The following is a 21,637-nucleotide window of genomic DNA, read 5'->3' as shown; positions in this document are numbered from 1 at the left end:
CCCAGTTGTTTGCTAATCATGAGACAAGGACTTGAAAGCCACTGGCTTGGAGAGTGCTAAGGCCCATCCCAAGCACACAGGACTTTCATGCTGCCAGGCCCTTGGCACTATGAGCACAGTGCAGACGTTAATACTGCGGACGGAGCTGAGAAGGGACATGCCCTTGGAACAAGATGAGTACTCTGCTGACAGCAATTCCGCCAGGAGTCTGGTGCTGGGAGCTGACAAAGAAAAGGGAGGTGAGAATGGCTCTACGAGGCCTACAGGGACACCACCTGGTGGAGAGGTGTGATCCCACCTCCTAAGCCATCAGTTTATGGTGGGGGGACAGCTCAGAATCTGGTAATGCAACATAATGAGGTTATGTGTGCAGTGCAGAGAGAAATCAAGATCTACTGGCAACACCTGGCTGAACACTGGAAAGAAGACTCTATGGTGGAGCCGGGAAAGACCAGAACGGCTCTGTGATTCAGAATGAGCACAGATAATGGTTGAGCCATAGTAAGGACTCTGTAAATGTGTGGAAACTTTTAGAAATGCAACAAGCTAGTTAGTGCATGAGTATTTACAGGGAAAGTATTTACAAGATGTCTAGCAACCACTGGTGTACGAGAGTGGACCAGCACAGAAGGGTAGACCATGGCTCTTACAAAAGGCCATGGAGGTGATGGTGGTGAGGCCCCAACCATGAAGACAGCAGAGGACAGAGACAAGGTCTGGAAAAGAGTTCATCCGGACCAGTTAGCCACTCGTGGTAAGAGATGGCATATAGCAGGTGAGGGAGGCAGTGGATCAGACTTCAGAAATGGGGTCAGTCACCAAGCCAGATGCAGGAGACCCTCTATAAAAAGGCAGATCGTGGGTGCCAGCTGCACACTTCCAGGCTCCCTCTGCTTGTACAACACCCAGACAGAAGCAGGGCCAAGCAGGACACATGCAGATGCCACCACACAGCTAAGGGTGGAACTATGATACGGACAGAATCCATGTGGCAGTCACTGCTGACAGGTACCAAGCCCTCCAGTTCTCTTCTACCCTGGGATCATGACAGGACTACACTCCTGGCCCTGTAAGATTGGACATGACCATGAGATCTCTCCTGGCCAATAAGCTGTGTGGGCAGAATTGACAAAGACCACTCCTGGGTTGAAAACTTCCAGAGCTCTCTTCCCCTCTTGTACAATGACAGCCTAAGTTCAAGATGGCGGCTGCTCCCTAAAGGCAGATAATGAACACAGTGCAGCAAGAATGCAGAGGCAGGTACCGTCAGGACACAGCCATCTTGCAAGCCCTGCTCTGGGAAATGGATGACCCAACCTCAAATGGCAGAACCAGGGACAGCTATGTGATGGGCAAAGGGAGTAGCTTAGAGCTGGGTGGGCAGGAATAATGGACAGGCAGGAGGAGACATGGGGAAGATGGGTCACAAGGGATCCTGAGCTGTTTCAGGCCACAAGCCCACACAAGTGTGACCAACCCAGGCAGCTGGGGAAAAAGTGAGAGCATACAGAAATCACGGGCACGCAGTTCCCCTTTCCACAGAAAAGAGTAGCACGTAGAGGGTGCCTGCACAACCTTTCCGATGCAAATTCAGTTGAGGCATCACCAAGCACCCTGGCCAACACATCCAGCAGAGGGCAGAGCTGGTGGACAGTGAGAAAATCCCCATCTTAGGAACTGCAAAACCAACAGCAAGGTCTTCTTCCTTTTTTGGACAATGGAACACTCAGGAGCTATAGGTTGCCACTAGAAAATTTTCAGTGCCAGGGATGGGATACCTTCCAATGAGTTGTTGACCAGGAAGGGCCCTGATGTTCCCAAAACATCATAGGCCATTGCCAAGGCCCTTGGTCTCCCACCAGGAATAGATGGCAAGATCCTATTGCTGAAGACTCCATATACTTGGGCTGTAAGGCCACTGAGAAATCCTGCTGGAACTGAGCTGATAACCTACTCCATGTAGACCAGCTGACAGAAAGCTGAAAGAAGCCATTCTGCATGTAGTTCAATGGGAGAAAGAGAAATCACCAGTGAAGATATTCATCGGTAGACACTGCAGGCCTTATATTTTGCCAGCCAGGCCAAATGAGCCAAAAGGCACAATACTGGCACATCTGTCATATTGGAAACCAACTGCCCTCTAACTGGACTGGAGGTCTGCTCCATGGGAGGGAATACATCCCTGATACTGAAAACTTACAACATGAGCCCTAGAGGTGTAATGTCTGCTGCTGTCTGGCTAAATGTATACACTATGCTTATCAAACTATCCAGTAAGCACTCCTCTTAATGTTCACACCCTTATATTAAGGCTACTCTCACTTTTGGTAGAGAACCTTCTCTTTTCAGATGGCAGTGACCTTGGGATGACTCAGAAGGCATCATGGTGCTGGAAAGAAGTGACAGGAGTGCTCAGCACTGCAGTATATCTATTGCACCTTCCAAGGCTCAGGGTCCATAGTGGAAGAGGTGGCAGAAAGAATGTAAGAACCAAAGGAAGGGTAGGACTCCTTACAACATGCTCCCCCCAGACACAAAATGGCCTGGGTATCCATGACCTCACAGTGCCTGATACTACCTACACAAGACCCTCATAAGAGGAGGAAAAGAGCATGACATCAAAATAAAAGAGACTGGGGGGAGGGAATTTCCATGGGATTTTTTTTATAATCATGGAAAATGCTAATAAAATTTTTTTAAAAGAAAAAAATAAAAGAGACTGATTGAGATGGGGAGGGGATAGAATGGAGAATGGAGTTTCAAAGGGGAAAGTGGGGGGAGGGAGGGTATTACCATGGAATATTTTTGTAATCATGCAAGTTGTCAATAAAAAAAAAAATGGAAGAAAAAAAAAAAAGAATAAGGAAGACTATTCCAATTCTCCCTGCACAGAATGACCCAGAAATAACAAACTTTGAAGGTTCACAAATGACATACTGATATCTGTAGGCTGCAAAATATTTTTCAAAAACACCAGCTGCTCCTCATAACAGCAGGGGAAAAACATTGCCAGTTTTTCTTACTATTGAAATGCAGAATAAAATAAATAAATGTTGAATATACATTCAGAGTGTTATTTTAACTTGCCAGAGTTCAGAACAGGAAAAAAACACCTTATTTTGTTTTATTCTAATTGTTTTAACAAGCTATTCAGTCAAGGTCAATTGTTTGAAATGTCACTAAAGTGCTCTTTACAGAGCATGTACTGAAAGAATTATGTGACAATTTTCCAAACTGCAATGTTGTGCTTGGCCAGCCAAGGAACGTGGGGTGATCGCATGGAACTAAGCCACAGGCAGCTTCCACCCTGGCCAGGGAGGGAAAACGCTCAGGTTGCTACCTTCCCATTCGATGACTGTGAAATTAAAGTCCTTTTGGGTCACCTGAAATCAAGTATGAGGCTGTTTTTGACATGGCTTATTGCCATGTAGGCTGACAATCACGTTAGGAAGGCCTTGCGGGGTGCTCCATACAGAATGGACAGTAAAAGCGGGGAGCTCAGGTGGCGGGGGCAGGTCCTCCTTATCAGCTGTGCACCCATGAGGTGGAGACAAGCCTGTGTTCAGGGCAGCAGGGCAGAGAGGGACAGAAGCAGGGACGCAGGGTCTTGCCTTTACAGCCCCCCCGCACGTGAGTGGATAAGCACCACTTCCCTCAAGTTCCTCCATGACTAAATTAAAAACAGGGTTTTTAAGCCAATCTTTAAAGATCACAAGCCGTGTGATTCAATTTACACAGCATTCTCAAAATGACAAAATCGCAGCACTGGAGACCAGATGATTGCCTGGTGGCTGTGGGTGAGTTAAAAAGGGGGAGGGGGTAGCAGGTGAGCTTTGAAGGGACAGGTCTGCCACCTGCTGGTGGAGCTGTAGTGACAAGTAACAAGAAGCGCAGTTGCACTTGGAGTCTTGATTCCGGCCACAGCTGTGTAACACAGAAGCACAAGCACGGGAGCGCTGGCAGAGGGCCTGGGGGCTACAATGCACAACCTCGGTAACTTTCCATGCCACATGATTTTAAAAGACAAAACTTATTTTTCAAAGCTTATTCTCAGACTTTGAGCTGCCAGACCATTAGTTTCTCTGTGGACCCTGTGATTTAAAATAGTTCATCAAGGATTTGAGTGAGAAACTCCCACTATTCTTTGACCAAAACAGAGGATATACCCATCAAAATTTTAATTAACTATGTCTATCTCTTTAACCCATGCTGCTCTACTCTCCACTGGAAAACCTGTTTTCTCCTTGACAGAAGGCAGTGAAAACCAGGGAGAGCCAAAATTCACCAACATGACAAGAAAAGCTAGCAGATTCCCTGTCATGAGCTGAGCCTCCTGCACGTCAGCCAGGGTCCAGGTGAAACCACAGAGGACCTGGCGAGTTACACGTGAGTGCTGCTCTCCCAGCAAGCCCAACAGCCTGCACCAGGGACAGACTACAGACACTGTGGACACACAAAACACATCAAGCAGGAATCCAGAAGTTGCTGAGAGCTCAACACTAAAGTAGACTTAGCCCACACCTCCAAGGCTCAGGAAACATTGTGGAGGGGGGAAGGAAGATTGTAAGAGCCACAGGGTGGGAAGGTGCATCCAGAGGCAGTGCCCGGCCCCCGCAATGACAGACTGCTGCTCTTATAACTCATAACCCCATGGTGAGTACCAGTACCTTCACTAAGGAGGGCTCTCAGTGGAATATGGGTAGAGAGGAAGAGAATGAGACCACCATATGACTTGCCCATAAAATAAAGTTTGTCATTAATAAAAAAATATATATATAATAGTTCATCAACTGCATTTACCTTAGTAAATGTAAAATGAATAAATAAAATAAAAAAGTTTTTAAAAATCCCTTCTTCTGTATGTATTGATCAAATACACACAAAAAATCTTACCTTCTTTATTTCCCATCTTATGTAAAAATTTAATTTCCAGATGAATCAAAACATCAGGAAAAAAGAGCATACAAGTCATAAAGAAATATACAGAAGCATATTTCTGTCATTTGCAGGAATAAGGATATTTCTTAAAGTTATGATAAAAGAGAAACAAATATAGAATGCTAGAGAAATGCAAAAGAAAACTAACATTGCTAAAAATAAAATTAAGAGGAAATGACAAACTATAGAAACATTTTGAGTATATATAACATAATCACACAAAGGACATGCGTGCTGAAGACCTCTACCACGTGAAAAGTAAAGACATGAGCAGTGAAGGCCCCAATAATGCAAAAAGTACAATCAATAATGATTTATAGAGATACTCCATTAGTGACCAGAGCTACAGATTAAGTGTTTAAGACTTCATTCACATGCAACGTCAACAATGGTAAAGATGGACAGCGGAGGACAAATGCCAAAAAAGGATGTCCTGCAGGTCCCGACCACCTTACAGAGGAGACTCCACCCAGACGATGACTGGCCGACCACCCCTTGACTAGGACTGCTTAGTTATGTGTACTTCTGGTCCTCCGATTAAATCCCAAACTCATGCCAGGACTGCCCCCCAAGACTGACTTGGGAAGGGTGTCACTGGATTTATTTGTCTTTCATCCCAATGTACCACATTAATAAATCTCCATCTACTATTTTTCATTGTCAATCTAGCTCTTTTAATTGGCTTATTGGGACTGAGTGGCGGAGCCTGGTATAGGGCTGCCAGGGTATAGGTTCTGCCCCTCGCTCTGGAAACATTAAGGAGTTGCCTGAGACAATAATGGCACACAGACAAAAAAGTAAAAGCAATGCAAACATGAACTCTCAACACTACTGAAAACAATGATAAATCTCCTTCATCTGGAGACTAGTGAAGTAAAATCTGTGATCCACATGTAGGACAAAATGCTGTAACACCTCTAAAAGCGACAACAGTTGACCATTACGGATGGGGATCATGACACAGAGTAAAGTGTCAAAGCACAGGCCTTGGAGCCAGCGTGCCTGGCCAGGACCAAGCCCCCATGTGCAGGCTATGTGGTAGAGGCAAACTGCTCAGCCTCTCTGTACCTTGCTCTTCTCTTTAAAAAAAAAAAAAAATGGGGGCTGGGGAAATGGTTTAACGGGTAGGGCATTTGCCTGTGAAGCCTAAGGACCCTGGTTCGATTCCTCAGGACCCACATAAGCCAGATACACAAGGAGGCGCCTGCATCTTGGAATTTGTTTGCAGTAGCTAGAGACCCTAGCATGCCCAGTCTCTCTATCTGCCTCTTTCTCTCTCTCTCAAATAAATAAATACATAAATAAATAAAAATATTTTTTAAATGTAAAGAACAGTATTTATGTCTTAGAGCTAAGAACTAAATGAGCTATTAGCTATGAAACATTGAGACTAGTCCTGTAACATTAAAGGTGTTAGAAAAAACAGCTTGTTAAACAAAATATATGGTCAAAAAACCTGCCCACCACACTGGCAAATGAGAAGCAATGCCAGAAAAGCACAAGTGACCACATCAGCTGCTTTTGGACAGGAGTTTGGTCACAGCACCGGGAAAGCAACTACAACAGTGGTCTTTCTCAAACAGTGTAAGAGTCGCTGCCCCGACCCACTGAAGCTGTATTATTTCTATTTTCTTGTTAGTATTTTCTGAATCATTCAAAAGAAAACAACACAAATTTTAATAGTCCCCAAGTACTCATAGACCCTTTTGACCCTAACTTGGCGGGGCCTTTCTAGGAAGAAAGATGTTAGCATGTTACACTTTCTGACTTATCAGATCTCCATCAAGCTAAGAATTTTTCCTCCCAAAGTAATGCAAATGAAGAAACATACCTACACACAAAAGCACCATGCTCCCAGGTTCATACACACATATGTATGAAAGGGATATTTACTAAAGCATTATTTATAAATACAACAACCCTGATTTTCCACCAACTGTCCCATGGCTAGCAGCCGCTTGAGAATCCAGGTGGCCCTGGAAAATGATGACACGGCGCCACACATGTGACCTCGTGGTGAGAGAAGACTGCAGGGTCTTCAGGTGACACTGAAGGGCTGGCAGCCCGCTCTCTCCCAGCAGCCCTGGGGGCTGCGTGTTACTTCACCACCTCCGTCCGTACTCCCACGGCACCGCTCGCAGCACGCCTGACCCACACAACGCAGGTCTCGGCCTCCCGACACCTTTACTGCAAGGACCACACTCAGAATCAGTCCATGCCATCATGAAAACCAGCCTTTCTCCAGACGGAGACCTCACAGATGTGATGGAGCTTTCTAAGGAACAGACATGGCAGCACTGACCTGCATCCCCTTCCTCCTCGCCCAGGTTCAACACGATGATGCAGATGTGCTTGCGCAGCTGGCGAGTGTTGGAGAACTTCCGGCAGCATTTAGTGCACTCCAGGCTGCTGGGAGCCAGGCTGTTCCCTTCCTCCGGAGCCAGGGGACCATCCTCACTTGGGCTCATGAGGTTTTCCACCAGCTCCTCTTCAGTGCTGGGTTTCTTTGTGGAGCCCTTAGGCCTGCCTCTCTTTCTCTTCATGATGGAACACTCTGGAAAGGAAGCAAGAAGGCAGGAGGCAGTCACACAAGGCGGCAGGACAGGACAGTCACTCACCTGTCCAGTGAGAGATTATATGTGCGTTCCATGCTTTATTAAAGATGAGAGGTCCAAAAGTTAGACCTGCAAGCAACATCCTTAGAGCTACTGCCTCTGTAGCTGGCTACTAAAGGGTGACTGATTCTGTAACAGGCAAGACCTCCAGCTGACTGGAGCCTGCGCACATGCTCCTTCCCTAAATCTGGTGGGTTAAGCTGTGGCAATGGCTTCCAGGCCACAGTCCTGTCCCTCATTAACTGTCACTTCCATTTCAAGCCAGTTCCAGAAAGCGCTTCAGGATTTCTCTGCAAAACTGCCTGTTAAGTTTGTTGTAACCTTAATGAGTTACACAACTTCTCTGATTATTTCAAGGAACCAAATTGTCCTGGTGAGAAAGGAACAATCATTAGAATGGAAAACCACATATTATATGGTGAAAGACAGTAATAATATTTTCAAGTTTCCTAGAGACCTGGGGATGTTACATGGTGTGATCAAAGCTGCTTCACAACAAGCTCACAGCTGCTGCGCTTGCCATGTGCATCACCCGGACTCTCACCTCCAGAATGAAGGGGGGACTGGGAAGAAGGAGCAAGGTCGGCAGTGCTCCCAGACAGCTGTGCCTCACAGGGACCACTGCGCGAGGCTGAGCAGGGGTCGGTCATGGCGGTCTGGGCTGCGGGAAGATCCTGGGACCTTGCACCATCTTAGGGGAAGGCTCAGCTATGGAAGAAACGCGGGTTTCAGACCCCTTTCAGCTCTCTCCCGAGCTGGGCCCCTCGTGGTGGACCACCAGCCACCATGCTCAGTGCCAGCACAGCAGGGGATCTCTAACTAGAGGGGCCGGTGTCCACAACTCGGAGAGGGAGGCCCCGGGGAAGGGCATGCTGGGTGAGCAGCAAGCCTTCAGGTGTTCTGGACAAGGCAGGCCCCGTGTCCCAAACACTCGGGGAGCTGAGTACCAGAATGGAGAAGGAAATTTCCGGAGAAGGGAACAGAACAGCCCTGTGGGTGCAGAGCTTCTGCAGATCTGGCATCCAAGGGAAGGTCAGCCTTGCTGAGGATCCAAGCCAGAGCCGCCTCGGGCCAGGGCAGCCAGGACACACTTCACCCCACTGCATTTGGGTGCTGGAGGTGGAGGAGAACGGGAGGAATGCTGCTTAAAGACATGAACACGAGGAGCAACCAGACAGAACAGCCAAGCACTCAAACCCTTTGGCCCTTTTGCAAGCATTAGATTCTACCCAGAACACGGGCTACATTCCACGAGCACCAATTCCTGGGCACTCAAAGTATAAGAAGGGAAGGAATGCGAGGCGGAATAAGGACAAAGCCTTGGCCTCCAAACCATTAAAACTCTTCCTATTATGACATGCAGGCTACAGGAGCAGCACTTAGTATCAAAGAAGTGGCATGTGCGGCCTATGTGTCCCACCTTATAGGGTGTCACCTGAGCTGCAGAAACACAGGGCGTGGCAGTGTGCTGAAGTCTGTGGCCCAGCACTAACCCTCTGGTATGTGGCATCCTCCAGTCCTGACCGTGGCTACTCTCCAAATGCTCTCAAGCACGCAGCTGTGCAGTCAAGACGAACAGAGACCAGGTCCCTGCCCTGACTGACTGGGAAGTGACCTCCAGGCCCTGATATCCCCCCTTGAAGTCGTAGTTGTGTTTGCCTGGGGGTCCAGGTACCTCCAGGTAGGTGGACACTGACTGCGCATAGACAGTATGTCATTGAGCCCAGTGTAAGCTGTGGCCAGCCAAGGTTTGAGTGACTCCTGGGTAGAAATGCTCTGGCTAGTGTCACGCGTGGAAGGCGTGGGAAGGAGATAGCATGCAGGACTCCATGGGGATTGAAAGCTCCACTGGGAACCTTCTTAGGCCTGGGCTATAAACCCAAGGGTAAGGTCTTCTCAAGTTCAATTAGGTCTTCCAGCAAATCACAGAGTCTGACAGATGCCACAGAAACCTCCAAATGCACAGCTAGCAGGTCAGAGAGGGTGGCTCTGGTACCCCTGAATTGTGGTTGCTATAAGAAGCCTTGGGTAGTCTCTGCAGTCAAGTAGAGAACTGCACCCTAACCTAGAGACTAGGAAACTGGGTGTAGCAGGTACACCATGCTATCTCCAATGACTGCCAGGCCTGTACTGCAGAATGGCAACGGCCAGTGTAGTGTGCTGACATGCCATGGCACAGTACAGTGAGCCCTGGCAAGCTGTCCGTCAGTCACTTCATCCACAGACAGCAGGCCCCATGCAGACAGCACACTCTCCTGATAATGCTTCAGGCCACTTAGCACCTACAAACCAGGTGGATAAACTCCTGACCAGGAAATCTGGCGGTCAAGGCAGAAAATAATACTGACCCTGAGCACTTCAGAAACCTTAAACACAACAGTGACAAAACTAATCCTCCATCTTCTGCATCCATAATCCAGATCCTTAAGAACAATTAGATAGCTAAAAATGAAATATTCATAAATTAACTTGGAATAATTTAGGTTCTGCAAATGATTGTGGCTGTCAGCCCCCACATTTCATAAATTGCTGAGAATCACAGCACTGGGCAAGGAAAACCATGCAACCTCAGGTCAAAGCACCCAATGGACTTGCTGTGGCTCCTCCCCTCCTCCCCACACCCCGGCCTCAGTCTGTCAATGAGCTGTGGAGGTAGCCCTGCCCACGCAAGTCTGCACAAGGTCTCCAGACCCCAGCCTTTTGTTCCAGGTTCTCCCTCCCTCCAGTTTTCTAACCATCATTCCCTGAATCTAGAACTTTCCAGTATTCTAAATAAATGTGAACCGCAATTCTCAAACCAAGTAATGTGGAACACTGTCCTCCATGCAAGGCAAAGCTATTTCTACCTTAAAATTACAGTAGCTGTGATTAGCAGCACAAGACTGGTTCTATTAGCATTCCCTTAGAGAATGAGGGGGAAAGGAAGGCTGCTAACTCTAGCCTAACATTCCCCACTCCCTGCCTCCTAAATCACCCCCATCCTACACAATCCTGCCCTGGCTGCATGCTGTCCCGAGAGACACTAGACTCCAGTGTGTAGGAAGCAGGTCAACTGAGGCAGGGACTCAGTCTGTCCCATGGTTGAGAAGCAGTCACCAGTACTGAGGTACACTTGTCAGTGATGCAGCTATCTTTAGATCACCCATGTTTGTGTAAGTAATCCCTCATCCATGTGCTGATAAGCAAACCCAATAAACTTACTGGTTCACCAAGATGGACTTGGGTGAAACTGTTTCTTTGGTCTGTCACTTGTGCCCTATTTGGGGTGAATAAAAGTTTATTCTTGGGGGCTGGAGAGATGGCTTAGCGGTTAAGCGCTTGCCTGTGAAGCCTAAGGACCCGGGTTCGAGGCTCGGTTCCCCAGGTCCCACGTTAGCCAGATGCACAAGGGGGCGCACACATCTGGAGTTCGTCTGCAGAGGCTGGAAGCCCTGGAGTGCCCATTCTCTCTCTCTCCCTCTATCTGTGTCTGTCACTCACAAATAAATAAATTTAAAAAAAAAAAAAGTTTATTCTTGGGATGGAGAAATGGCTTTGTGGTTAGGGTCCTTGCCTGTGAAGCCTAAGGACCTAGGTTTGATAGCCCAGTACTCACATAACCCAGTACAAGGAGGTGCATGCATCTGGAGATCATTTGCAGTGGCTAGAGGCCCTGGTGCACCTATTCCTTCTCTCTCTCAAATAATTTTTTTAAAACCTTTGCTTTTATCTCCCCAGAAAAAGCACACCACACTTTTGCCAACATGCTCACGCATGCACACACACACAGAATACCTCCTCTTTCCTTAATGTCTCCTCTAGCATGGCTCAGTGCAGTTTTCCAGACCTTCCAGACCTTTCCAGACCACGCACGCACATTACTCCTGTCTTGTTTTAGTTACATGTGACCAACCAACGAGACCCTAATTCACATCCTACTATCTCATGTCCAGGCCAAATCTCACCACTTCCTCCAGGAAGCTGCCTCAGCTACTGAAGCAGGACAAGCCAACTCCTCGGTGGACTTATGTCACAGTGGAGCCACATGGTAGCATCCTGTCTCTATTTCTTCCACTGTAAACCAGAGGCTTGAGCTGACCTCTTAATTCCTAGGTCTCATGGGGTCTTAAGCAGACTTGGCTATGGAGGAGATAGGAAAAGAGACTTCCAGAAATTACATGATTTCGTTGGTCTTTGAGCCCTGCTCTAGGTCTACAGCTGGCAGATCCAAGGCCCAAAGCTGGCACAAAACAGAAGGAACCAGGTGGATTTTTACTTTCAATCACAAGCCAACAAGTGGGCTGGAGAGATGGCTCAGTGGCTAAAGGCTCTTGCTTGCAAAGCCTGAGGACTAGGGCTTTATTCCTCAGTACCCAAAGTACAGGCCAATGTCTTAAATGGTGCATGCAACTGGAGTTCATTTGCAGAGGCAGGAAGCCCTGATGTGCCCATACACACTCTCTCGGTTTGTCTGTTTCTCTCTCAAATAAATAACTAAAATATTTTTTTAAAGCCAGCAGAACATTATAAAGAATAGCTAACATAATCAAGACTGTAAAATGCAAGCCCTTCCAGCTGCATCGCTCATACCTGCATGGCCCTTCCTGGCTACTGTCTCAGCGAGCCTGTGGAAAAACTTTGTGAGGTAAGCACAGCACACAGAACTTCCCAAAAAGCTGGAGGTTCCAGGGGTTTAGCAGGCTTCCCAGAACTAGCTGCAGGGCATGTAGAAGAGCAGTTTGGCTTTCCTTATTCTCAACTGAAGCCATGCTGAAGCAAGCACCCAGGGCTGGAAGGGAAGGTCAGCTCCGCACGTCTGGATACACCCAGTGTTCAGCACGGAGGAGGCTGCCCTGAACTCAATCCCCTCTGAGCCTCAGTTACCTCTTTTTAGGTGTGTGCCTGTGTGTGTGCATGTGTACATGCATGGTCCCATGTGTGCCCACACACATGCAGGTGCAGAAGCACATGTGTGCATGTGAAGGCCAGAGGTCAACATCAGGTATCTTGGTGTATCACTTCTTTACCTTATTTTTTAATGTTTATTATTATTATTGACAAAATGTTTCATATGGATACAGCACGTGAGGGTAACCCCTTTTCCCTCATCCCTGTCTCCATACCACTGGGGACATTCCTTAATGGGGTTGAACCTGCCTTATTGTTATGAGACAGGGTCCCTCACTGAAATCAGAATGTACCACTTCAACCAAACAAGCCAGCAAGCCCTGGGCAGCCTATTGTCTCCACCTCCCCAGTGCTGGGACCACACATATGTACCACCATGCCTGGCATTTTTGCATGAGCACTGGGATCTGAGCTCAGGTCCTCATGCTTGTACCATGAGCACTTTATCCACTGAGCCATCTTCCCAGACCCAACCCTTAGCTTCCAATGTGAAAGAAAAGTACTGAACTGTCTCTGCTTCACAGAGTCACTGTTACCAAAGTGATCCACTTCCATACCAAGTGCCGTGATCAGGAGTGAGTGACAGAACTGCAGTCGCTTATGATTTTGGCTGCAGTCCTTGATATTCTGATTGGAAGCTCCTTTTGAGGAATACTCCCTTCCCACCCAGGCCACTGCTAGGTAACAGGACTCCTGGATTGCAAGCACTCTTGCTCTTGCTCGCTCAATATAATATGCATTTGCTTGATTTCTTCAGTTTAAAATAGCTCACACACCAAGAAACCCAATGTTGAATTAAGGTCACACTGATTTTATTACGACTCCAATGCAGGTGACAGAGCCTCTCTGCATGGTCATGTGGCAGCTTGGTCTCCAGTCACTTTGGCTTGAGATCTCAGAAAATCCAGAAAGACTTAACATTTTAGGACCCTGACTGTCAATCTCCCTGACATTTATTTCCAAAGCTCAGGAAGCAATAGGGAGACAATGAATTATTTATCAGAACCAACGGAGTGTGAGCCTTTTAGGTTTCTGAAAACTATGATGCTGGCTCTGTGGGGACAAACGCTTCCTGTTCTACAGAACAATGTGAGACGCCATAGGCTCCCCAAAAGTGTTTGCTCCCTTAAGTTTTGTCATCCGTGCCATACAAGAGGCAGCCATAACTATTCAGGCCAATGCATATACATCCCAAACACCACACCAAGCACTTAACATGTTTGTCCTCACCAGTACCATTCCCACTGTACTGCTGAGAACACCAAGGCTAATGAAGGACAGTTAACATGCCCATGGTCACAGAACTAGACGGCAGTAGAGGGAGGAAGGTTTGAACCCAGACCTGTCTGCCTCAGTCAGTGAACTTCACAACTATGTTAGAGCACCATGTTCCCACATAGGCACACAATGGCTTTGTGACAAATGTCCAAAACAGAGAGCAGCACAGATTTACCTTTTAGACATCAACCTCACTAGGAAGCTTCTTTTGGCCTCAAACTGGAGCACACACCCTACTTGAGCGCTCTCCCCTGCACAGAGTGCCCAGGCTAGACTACCCACCAGAAAGGAGCAACCAACAGGCAGGTGCCTGGTACCCTAGTCTCCTTGGCACCTACCACCACACTCAGCCACGCAGCACCCACAGGGAACAGGTAGTGATGGGCTGGGGACACAGCTCAGAGGGTCAAGTGTTTGCCATGCAAGTATGCAGACCTGAGTGTAGAGCTCCAGAACCCATGTGAATGTCAGGTGTGGCGGCACACACCTGTAATCCCAGGGCTCAGAAGGCAGAGAAGGAGGACAACCCCCCACCCCAGGGACTAGATGCTCTAGCCAAATCTGTGAGCTCTGAGCCCCATGAGACTCTGTCTGAGTAAACATGGTGGAGAACAAATGCACAGGACACTCAGTATTGATATCTGGCCTCCACACACATGTGCTCACATGTATTTGAACATGTACTGCACATGCACACACACACACAAAACAAATGTGCAGTATACATAGAAGTGAAAGGAGGAAAGGCGGGGGAGGTCCTATGGGGAGTGTGAAAGACAGAGAAGGAAGAGCCAAACCAGGTAAATCCTTAGGTGTGCCCACCAGTCCCTATCTCCATGCACACACACACACACAAATGGCACTCTCACAGACCTACATATCACAGAAGCACACACACACACACACACACACCAGAGAGAAGGAACTTGGCCTATTTGGCAATTTTTCCTGGATCACAGCCAGAGGTTTGATTAGCAAAAGGAGAACAAAAGGTCATTCTGAAGACCACTGCAGACATGAGCAAAAAAAGATTAAAGGGCTATAAAACAAACCAGAGGATGGAGGTCCCTTCATGTGATAAATGGAGACAAAAATAATAAATCAATTACTACTCATTTAAAAGTTTAATTAAACAATTTCAAGTATTTCTCAAGTTCAAATGAATTGTGAAGGTTAAACCTGAATGGGAATCATTAGAGAGAAACTAAGCATGTACAAGCCTCAGATCTAACAGATTTTCGCAAGGAGAAAAAGAAGGACATTAGGCCCTTACAGAAAGACTTTTAAAGAAAGCTCTCTTGTAAGAGACTGAGTTTAATTACGGTCTTAAGAAATATATTTTTAAATATTAAACCATACAAGCAATTAATCTTCTACTAAATACAAGGGGAAACAAGTGATAGAAGGTTCTTAGGAAGAATCCAAGTCAAAAGTCAATCTTAATGCAGGGAAATAACCTGGAAGTAGCTTAGAGGGAAGAATCGGGATGCTCAGTTCTTTTCCACGTCTCTGCTTTCCATATCACTTATACAAGGTCAACTGTGGGGCACTGATGAAAAAGTCCAGAGCTAAGCAATTCTTAAGCTTGAAATTATGCGGCATTCTTAAAGCATGACGAAACCCTAGTCACCCAACTGCAACCTGCACGGAGCTCAACCATCGCTCTGCCCAGCATATTCACACTGTACATGCCACCTGGAGTCAGCCAGTGGCCATGTTGGCCATGAGAGCAACACAGAGGTGTCATGGTGCTATGTTCAGGGAAGCGTTGTTTTATGCAATAATGGTACCAGTGTGAAAAACTAGTGATGCTACTAATTTTATTATATTGTCATAATTGCTGTTTTATGTTATTGTCATTAATTTTATGTTAATGTTGTTAATCTTGCTATGCCTATTTTATCAATTTTTATGATAGAAATGTATGAGTAGAAAAGAAAACAGACAGTTATATAGGGTTTGGTTATGTTTCCTCTTGTGACCACATAACTGACTGGCAGGGTCAGACTGTCCATACCAAGTCTATGGGAAAAGACTCAAATTCCAACATTATTATGCTGAAAAGTTGAAAGCCAAACCATCTTATCCTGAAATTATGGAATTATTCACACAGTCAAAAAGTGGAGAGAAAGGAAGACTAGATTGGAAAGAAGGGAAGGGAATGAGGACCAGCAGAAACACGAACTGTGGGCTGGAGAGAAGATTAGTTAAGGCACTTGCCTGTGAAGCCTAAGGACCTAGGTTCAATTCCTCAGAACCTACATACGCCAGATGAAGAATGGCATTTATTTCCAGTGGCTAGAGGCCCTGGTGTGTCCATTCTCTCTCCCCCCCCCCCCCCCCTCTCTCTCTCTCTCTCTCTCATAAATAAATATAAGTAAAATATTTAAAAAACAAACTATTCATCAATGCTAGAATGAATGATACCTAAATCTCAGTACGACAACTAAAAAAAACAATATAATTTTAAGTGTAAACTATGTGGATGTCCATGAACAATGAAAGGACAAAGTGCACACACTGACACATCCTAAAGAGGCGGAGACTACTGACATGTGCAGAGTATGGACCAATCCTGAAAGCAGCAGACTAGGCCAACGTGGTGGTTTCATTCACGTGTCCCCCATAAACTTAGGTGTTCTGAATGCTAGCTTCCCAGCTGATGGAGAGTTAGGAATTAACACATCCTGGAGGCAGTGTATTGTTGGGGGCAGGCTTATGGGTATTATAGCCAGTGTCCCCTTGCCAGTGTTGGGCACACACTCCTGTTGCTATTGTCCACTTTATGTTGGCTAGGGGGTGATGTCCACCCTCTGCTCATGCCATCATTTTCCCTGCCATCATGGAGCATTGTAAGCCAAAATAAGGCAAATAAGCCAAAATAAACCTCTTTTTCCCACAAGCTGCTCTTGGTTGGGTGATTTTTGCCAGCAACGCGAACGTGGCTGCAGCAGTGAAGAAAAGAGCAGGGCTGGGGGAGTGGCAGGCATCCCGGGGTCGGCATCGTGCTCTCACTCACCGTGACAGGGAAGGCAGAGGGAACTGTGAGGCCCGGGGGTTGGCCAAGCCTTACTCTGACGTACAAGCTTCACCCCGGAAGGTTGAGCAATGACTGCGGACGACTTTTACCTCACGCCTGCTTCAGTATGGGGGAAGCAGACAACCTCTCTGGGCTCCAGACCCGGAGGACCAAGACAGGCCACGGGCGCACCACCCACACCAGCTGACGCTGATGCTGGTCCCAGTGTGAAATTCTCGTTATTTGCTAGTTTCTGGTGCTGGGTTTTCTTAGCTTCTCACCTATGACACAAACAGTACCTAGAAGAACTTTCTGACTTCTCAACAACTTAATCATCTGTCATGTAAACTGCTCTAGCACCCTAGGAATGAGCCAGAGGGACTTATTAGCCAAACACTATTTTATTTTTTGTCTGCAGGCTCTCCTTGTTAACAGAGTCCAACAGATGATCAATAAGCCAGACTGTTTAGAAATGCCAGTGTGAATATTCCCAGGAAAGAGTAACTGTATTATTAGAGTGGCTAATGAACCCTGCGATGGACACTTACCGCCATGAACTAGGCTTCTGCACAGGAGACTGGCTGTTGTCCCTCATTATATAAAAATAGTTTTGTGGGGGATTTTTCTATGTCTTGTTTGCAGCTGTTCTTCCTGTACTATGTATTTTCCTTGTCGTCTGTGGGGATCTAATTACAGTGCCTGGATGGCTGCTCTTATCCATGCACCTGCTGCATCTGACACCATTCAGTAGAAGAGGCGTGGCTGCCACAGACAAGATATATCTCACTTTGCCCACTGACAGTGCACCTGAAAGGATGCTGCGTGAATCCAAGCTTCCTGATTTACACTGTGGGTTTGCTGTTTCTAAAATTACATGTAGCCACTTACTGATCACATATAACAATCTGTCTCCCTTTTTTATATCCTGTGGGCCACCCTAAGTGATACAGGTATACTCTCTGACTTAATCTGCAATGTTGGTCTTTCCTTTTCAGATGAGAAAAATGCAGCTTAGAAAAAGAACATCATTTATTTAAATAATTCTGCTGGAAGGTCCTACAGTTAGGCTCAACCCACACTTGCGTAAGGACAGGCTCCTATCTTATACCCTCAGACACCACCACCTCCACCCATCCATCTAACCCTTCAGCCACAAGTCACTGGAGGAACATCTAGAAAGGATGGGGGTGGGGAACTCAAAGACTCAATCTTACTTGAGAAGACTCACAACTGAACAATTCTGCAACTTCTGGGTGAACTGTCTAGGTTTCTGTTGTGCCCACCTGCCAGAGCTGGCATCACAGGCCCCACCCCACGAAACAGCTGTCCTTACCATCTCCCGTCTTGCTTGGGTTGGTGGGTTCAGGTGTACTCAGGGGCCTGAGGGGAATGATGATATCATCCACATTAACCCCTTCTTTCCCATGCTTCTCTGAAACATGGGACAGGAGCTCTGACTGATTTGGTGAGAAGAGATTGCAACATTTACACATGAAGATGGCTGTGTTTTCTGTAAAAGAAAAGAAAGAAAAGTAGTGTATTCACATAAGCAGTGATTACTTGCAAAGACCAAAGAAAATAATGACAGTTGCCCTTACACCACCTCACTCGCCTCCAGCAGACCCCTCAGGTGGCCACATCACAAGAACATGCTTTCCTTCAGTAGTTGAATGTTCTCTGCTAGAGAGGTTGACATGGACCTCCTCGTGACTTAAATCCACTCCACAGCCACAGTCCCAGCAGGTCACAATCAGGTCAAATATGAACCTTGATGAATGAAAAACACTGATGGTCTTTCAGGATTCCAGTAGGATGCTCCCTGTCAAATCAGGTGCAAAGGAAAGTTGACCAAAATAGCATTTCTGAAGAGCCACGACCCCATTTAGTGGCTGGTACAGGAACTACACAAAACATAGAGGCTATAAATCATTGTGTTCTTTAAGCCACTTAATTTCTGCTTAATGCATTATCACTGTTCACAAAAATCTAAGACTAGTTCTTCATGATCCTCCCATTATTCTAGACAGGAGACATAATGAGACAAAGAGCACTCTTTGCTCAGTCTGATGAAATAATTATAGTCACATACGAAATATTAAGTGTAGATCAAAAACAATTAAGAGTCTGTTCTTGTTGTTGTTTTTACATGCACTGAAAGGAAGATTTACTGTGATGTTAAAGACAATGGCATTGGCTTTGAAGCCAGGCAGCCCAGGTGAACTTCCCACTGCTCATCCCAGCATGCTGCACACCTGGGTGATCTTGGCGCGGGTGGAATGCACTCCAGTGGTTGAAGTCAACAGGAAGGGCAGATTGTAAACCACCATCCACCCCCCCCCCACACACACACACACAGGATGGCACCAGACGCAAGGAAACCACAGCATGCTCTAAAACCATCTCTCACCTACACTGTGCTCATCCCCACAGCTGAGCTGCTGAAACCCACACTTGCCGCCCTGCTTACTGCTGGACAGCCATGCCATTCTCTTTAGCCATCACAGTGAGGCCTACATCCTTGCTCTCGGCCACAGTGAGCAAACCTGCCATGAGCTTGTCCCTGTTCCTCTGTCATCACGGACCTTGCGTCCCAGCTCATTTTCCTGAAGCAGCTGCCCACAGCACACAGGCTGGCGGCCCACCTGCTTCTTTACCCATCCCAACTGTGCTCCTGCAGGTGTTGGCGTCAGGGCTCAGTGCAAGCAGTGAACGAGGTGGCTTGCATGCAATGCCTCCCTACCATCGTGTGTGTGAACACTTGGTCCCCATCCACAGCATAGTCCTATCCCGATGGTGTGGAAGACTGAGGATGGAGAGCCTGGTCTGTCACCGAGGGCGGGCCTTTAAGCACTACAGTGCTCCCTGCTTGTTGTTTACTCTCTTCTCTCCCTCCCTTGCCCCTTTCTCGTCACTCTCTCTCTTGCTTCGCTGCTGATGTGATAATACGATGCCAGCTTCCAATTCCTGATGTGCCTTTCCCACCATGATGGACTCTACCCTGTGGTACTCAAAGCTGAATTACACCCATTTCCTTCCATACACTGTTCAGGTCAGGCATTCTGCCCCAGCTACAAGGTAACTGAAACAGGCAGCAACGATGTGTGTATGGGAGCAGCAGCAGCCCACAGCTATTGTGGTGGTTTGATTCAGGCGTCCCCCATAAACTCAGGTGTTCTAAATGCTAGGTTCCCAGCTGATAGAGATATGGGAATTAACACCTCCTGGAGGCAGTGCATTGCTGGGGACGGGCTTATGGGTTATTATAGCCAGTTTCCCCTTGCCAGTGTTTGGCACACTCTCCTATTGCTCTTGTCCACCTTATGTCAGACAGGGGGTGATGTCCAACTTCTCATGCCATCGTTTCCCCCTGCCATCATGGAGCTTCCCTTCGAGCCTGAAAGCCAAAATAAAGTTCTTTTTCCCAGAAGCTGCTCTTGGTTGGGTGATTTCTACCAGCAATGCGAACCTGATTGCAACAACTACTGAGTCTCCATGTACAGCGCTTGGGATCAGGGAGATGATAAAAAGTGATTGAGGGCCAGAGAGGTGGCTTAGCAGTTAAACGCTTGCCTGTGAAGCCTAAGGACCCTGGTTCCAGGCTCGTTTCCCCAGGACCCACGTAAGCCAGATGCACAAGAGGGCGCACGAATCTGGGTTCGTTTGCCGTGGATGGAGGCCCTGGCATGCCCATTTTCTCCCTCTCTCTCTTCTCTCTCTCTCTCTCTCTCTCTCTCTCTCTCTGCCTCTTTCTGTCTCAGTCTGTCGCTCTCAAATAAATAAACAAACAAAAAAATTTGGGGGGGGAGAAGAGCCTCATTCATTGTTGGTAAGAGTAAAAACTGGTACAGCCACTCTAAAAAAAAAAAAAAACTTTAAGTAACTGAAGCCGGACGCAGTGGCGCATGCCTTTAATCCCAGCACTTGGAAGGCTGACGTAGGATCACTGAGAGTTCAAGGCCACCCTGAGACTACACAGTGAATTCCAGGTCAACCCGAGCTAGAGTGAGACCCTACCTCGAAACACCAAAAAATAAATAAATAAATAAAGCAATCGAGCAGAATGAGTTTTAAGTTTCACAAAGACAATGTATCCCTTCTTGCAGCCAAAAAGGCTACTGGACAGACGCCATGAAACAAACGTCTCATCCACTCAGGGATAGGGGTCCAATCACTGCTTCCTTCTCCATGTAATCAATTCTTCCTTCCCATGGGCCTGTAAACATGCCCTCACCCCTTCCATGTTAAACAAAACCCTCTCTGGACCCCCACTCCCCTCCTCCTCTTGGCAGCAAACCTTCCCTGCCAGAGAAAGACAAGAGCCCTGGGCAACAGGCCACATGGCTCTGCCGTGGTGAAGGCTAAGCCCACCGTGCCTCTCACTTCAAAGTGCTGGACTACAAAGGAATGTCAGGCTGACTGGCCCGTGAGGTTGGGATTCTCCAGGCTCCGCCTCCCATTGTTGTGCCCCTTTGCACCTGGCTTTACTCCTGTAGAGGTGAACGAACGGAATCCAGACCTACAGGCTTTGCAAGCTGGTGCCTTTAACCACCAGCCATTTCCCCAGCCCCTGAAACAAAACGCTTCACAAAGAGGAATATAATGCCTAACATGCAAACCACAGGCCTGCTCACAAGCCCCATCCCAAAGTGAATCCAGGCTCAGACACTTCCAAGCGGAGGCCACAAGCCACCACAACACAGAGAACACAGATCCAGTACAGCTTACAGTTTGCAATGACATAACTTCCCAATGGACCTCTAATATTTATGGATCTGCTGACACTCTCAGGAGAAAGAGCACATTGTGTTGAATAGGAAACAACTTCTGGGGATCACAGAGTTATTATTAGGACTCTCCCACTTCACAGGCACAGCCGGCATCAGGTGGAAATTAAATAGGT

The 21,637-nt window shown here is 47.1% G+C and overlaps 1 protein-coding gene across 2 annotated transcripts in view; it reads right to left on the bottom strand.

Annotated features, from left to right (window-relative positions):
- Zfat (zinc finger and AT-hook domain containing) overlaps window positions 1-21,637 on the bottom strand; it is a 214,114-nt gene that overhangs the window by 143,671 nt on the left and 48,806 nt on the right. Inside the window, exons 1-3 of one of the 2 annotated variants that reach the window (XM_045144010.1) lie at window positions 18,336-18,375; window positions 18,071-18,247; window positions 7,241-7,492 (exon numbers count right to left, since the gene is read on the bottom strand). In XM_045144010.1, the coding sequence (XP_044999945.1) occupies window positions 7,241-7,492; window positions 18,071-18,230 (412 nt within the window). In that variant the 5' untranslated portion in view covers window positions 18,231-18,247; window positions 18,336-18,375. Of the gene's footprint in view, window positions 1-7,240; window positions 7,493-18,070; window positions 18,248-18,335; window positions 18,376-21,637 lie in introns of those variants that run through there. The other variant, XM_004656180.2, reaches the window with a different exon arrangement.

This window comes from Jaculus jaculus, chromosome 2 (genome assembly GCF_020740685.1).
Source record: "Jaculus jaculus isolate mJacJac1 chromosome 2, mJacJac1.mat.Y.cur, whole genome shotgun sequence".
NCBI classification, from domain to species: Eukaryota; Metazoa; Chordata; class Mammalia; order Rodentia; family Dipodidae; genus Jaculus; species Jaculus jaculus.
This window is presented reverse-complemented; position numbering and strand designations above follow the sequence as displayed.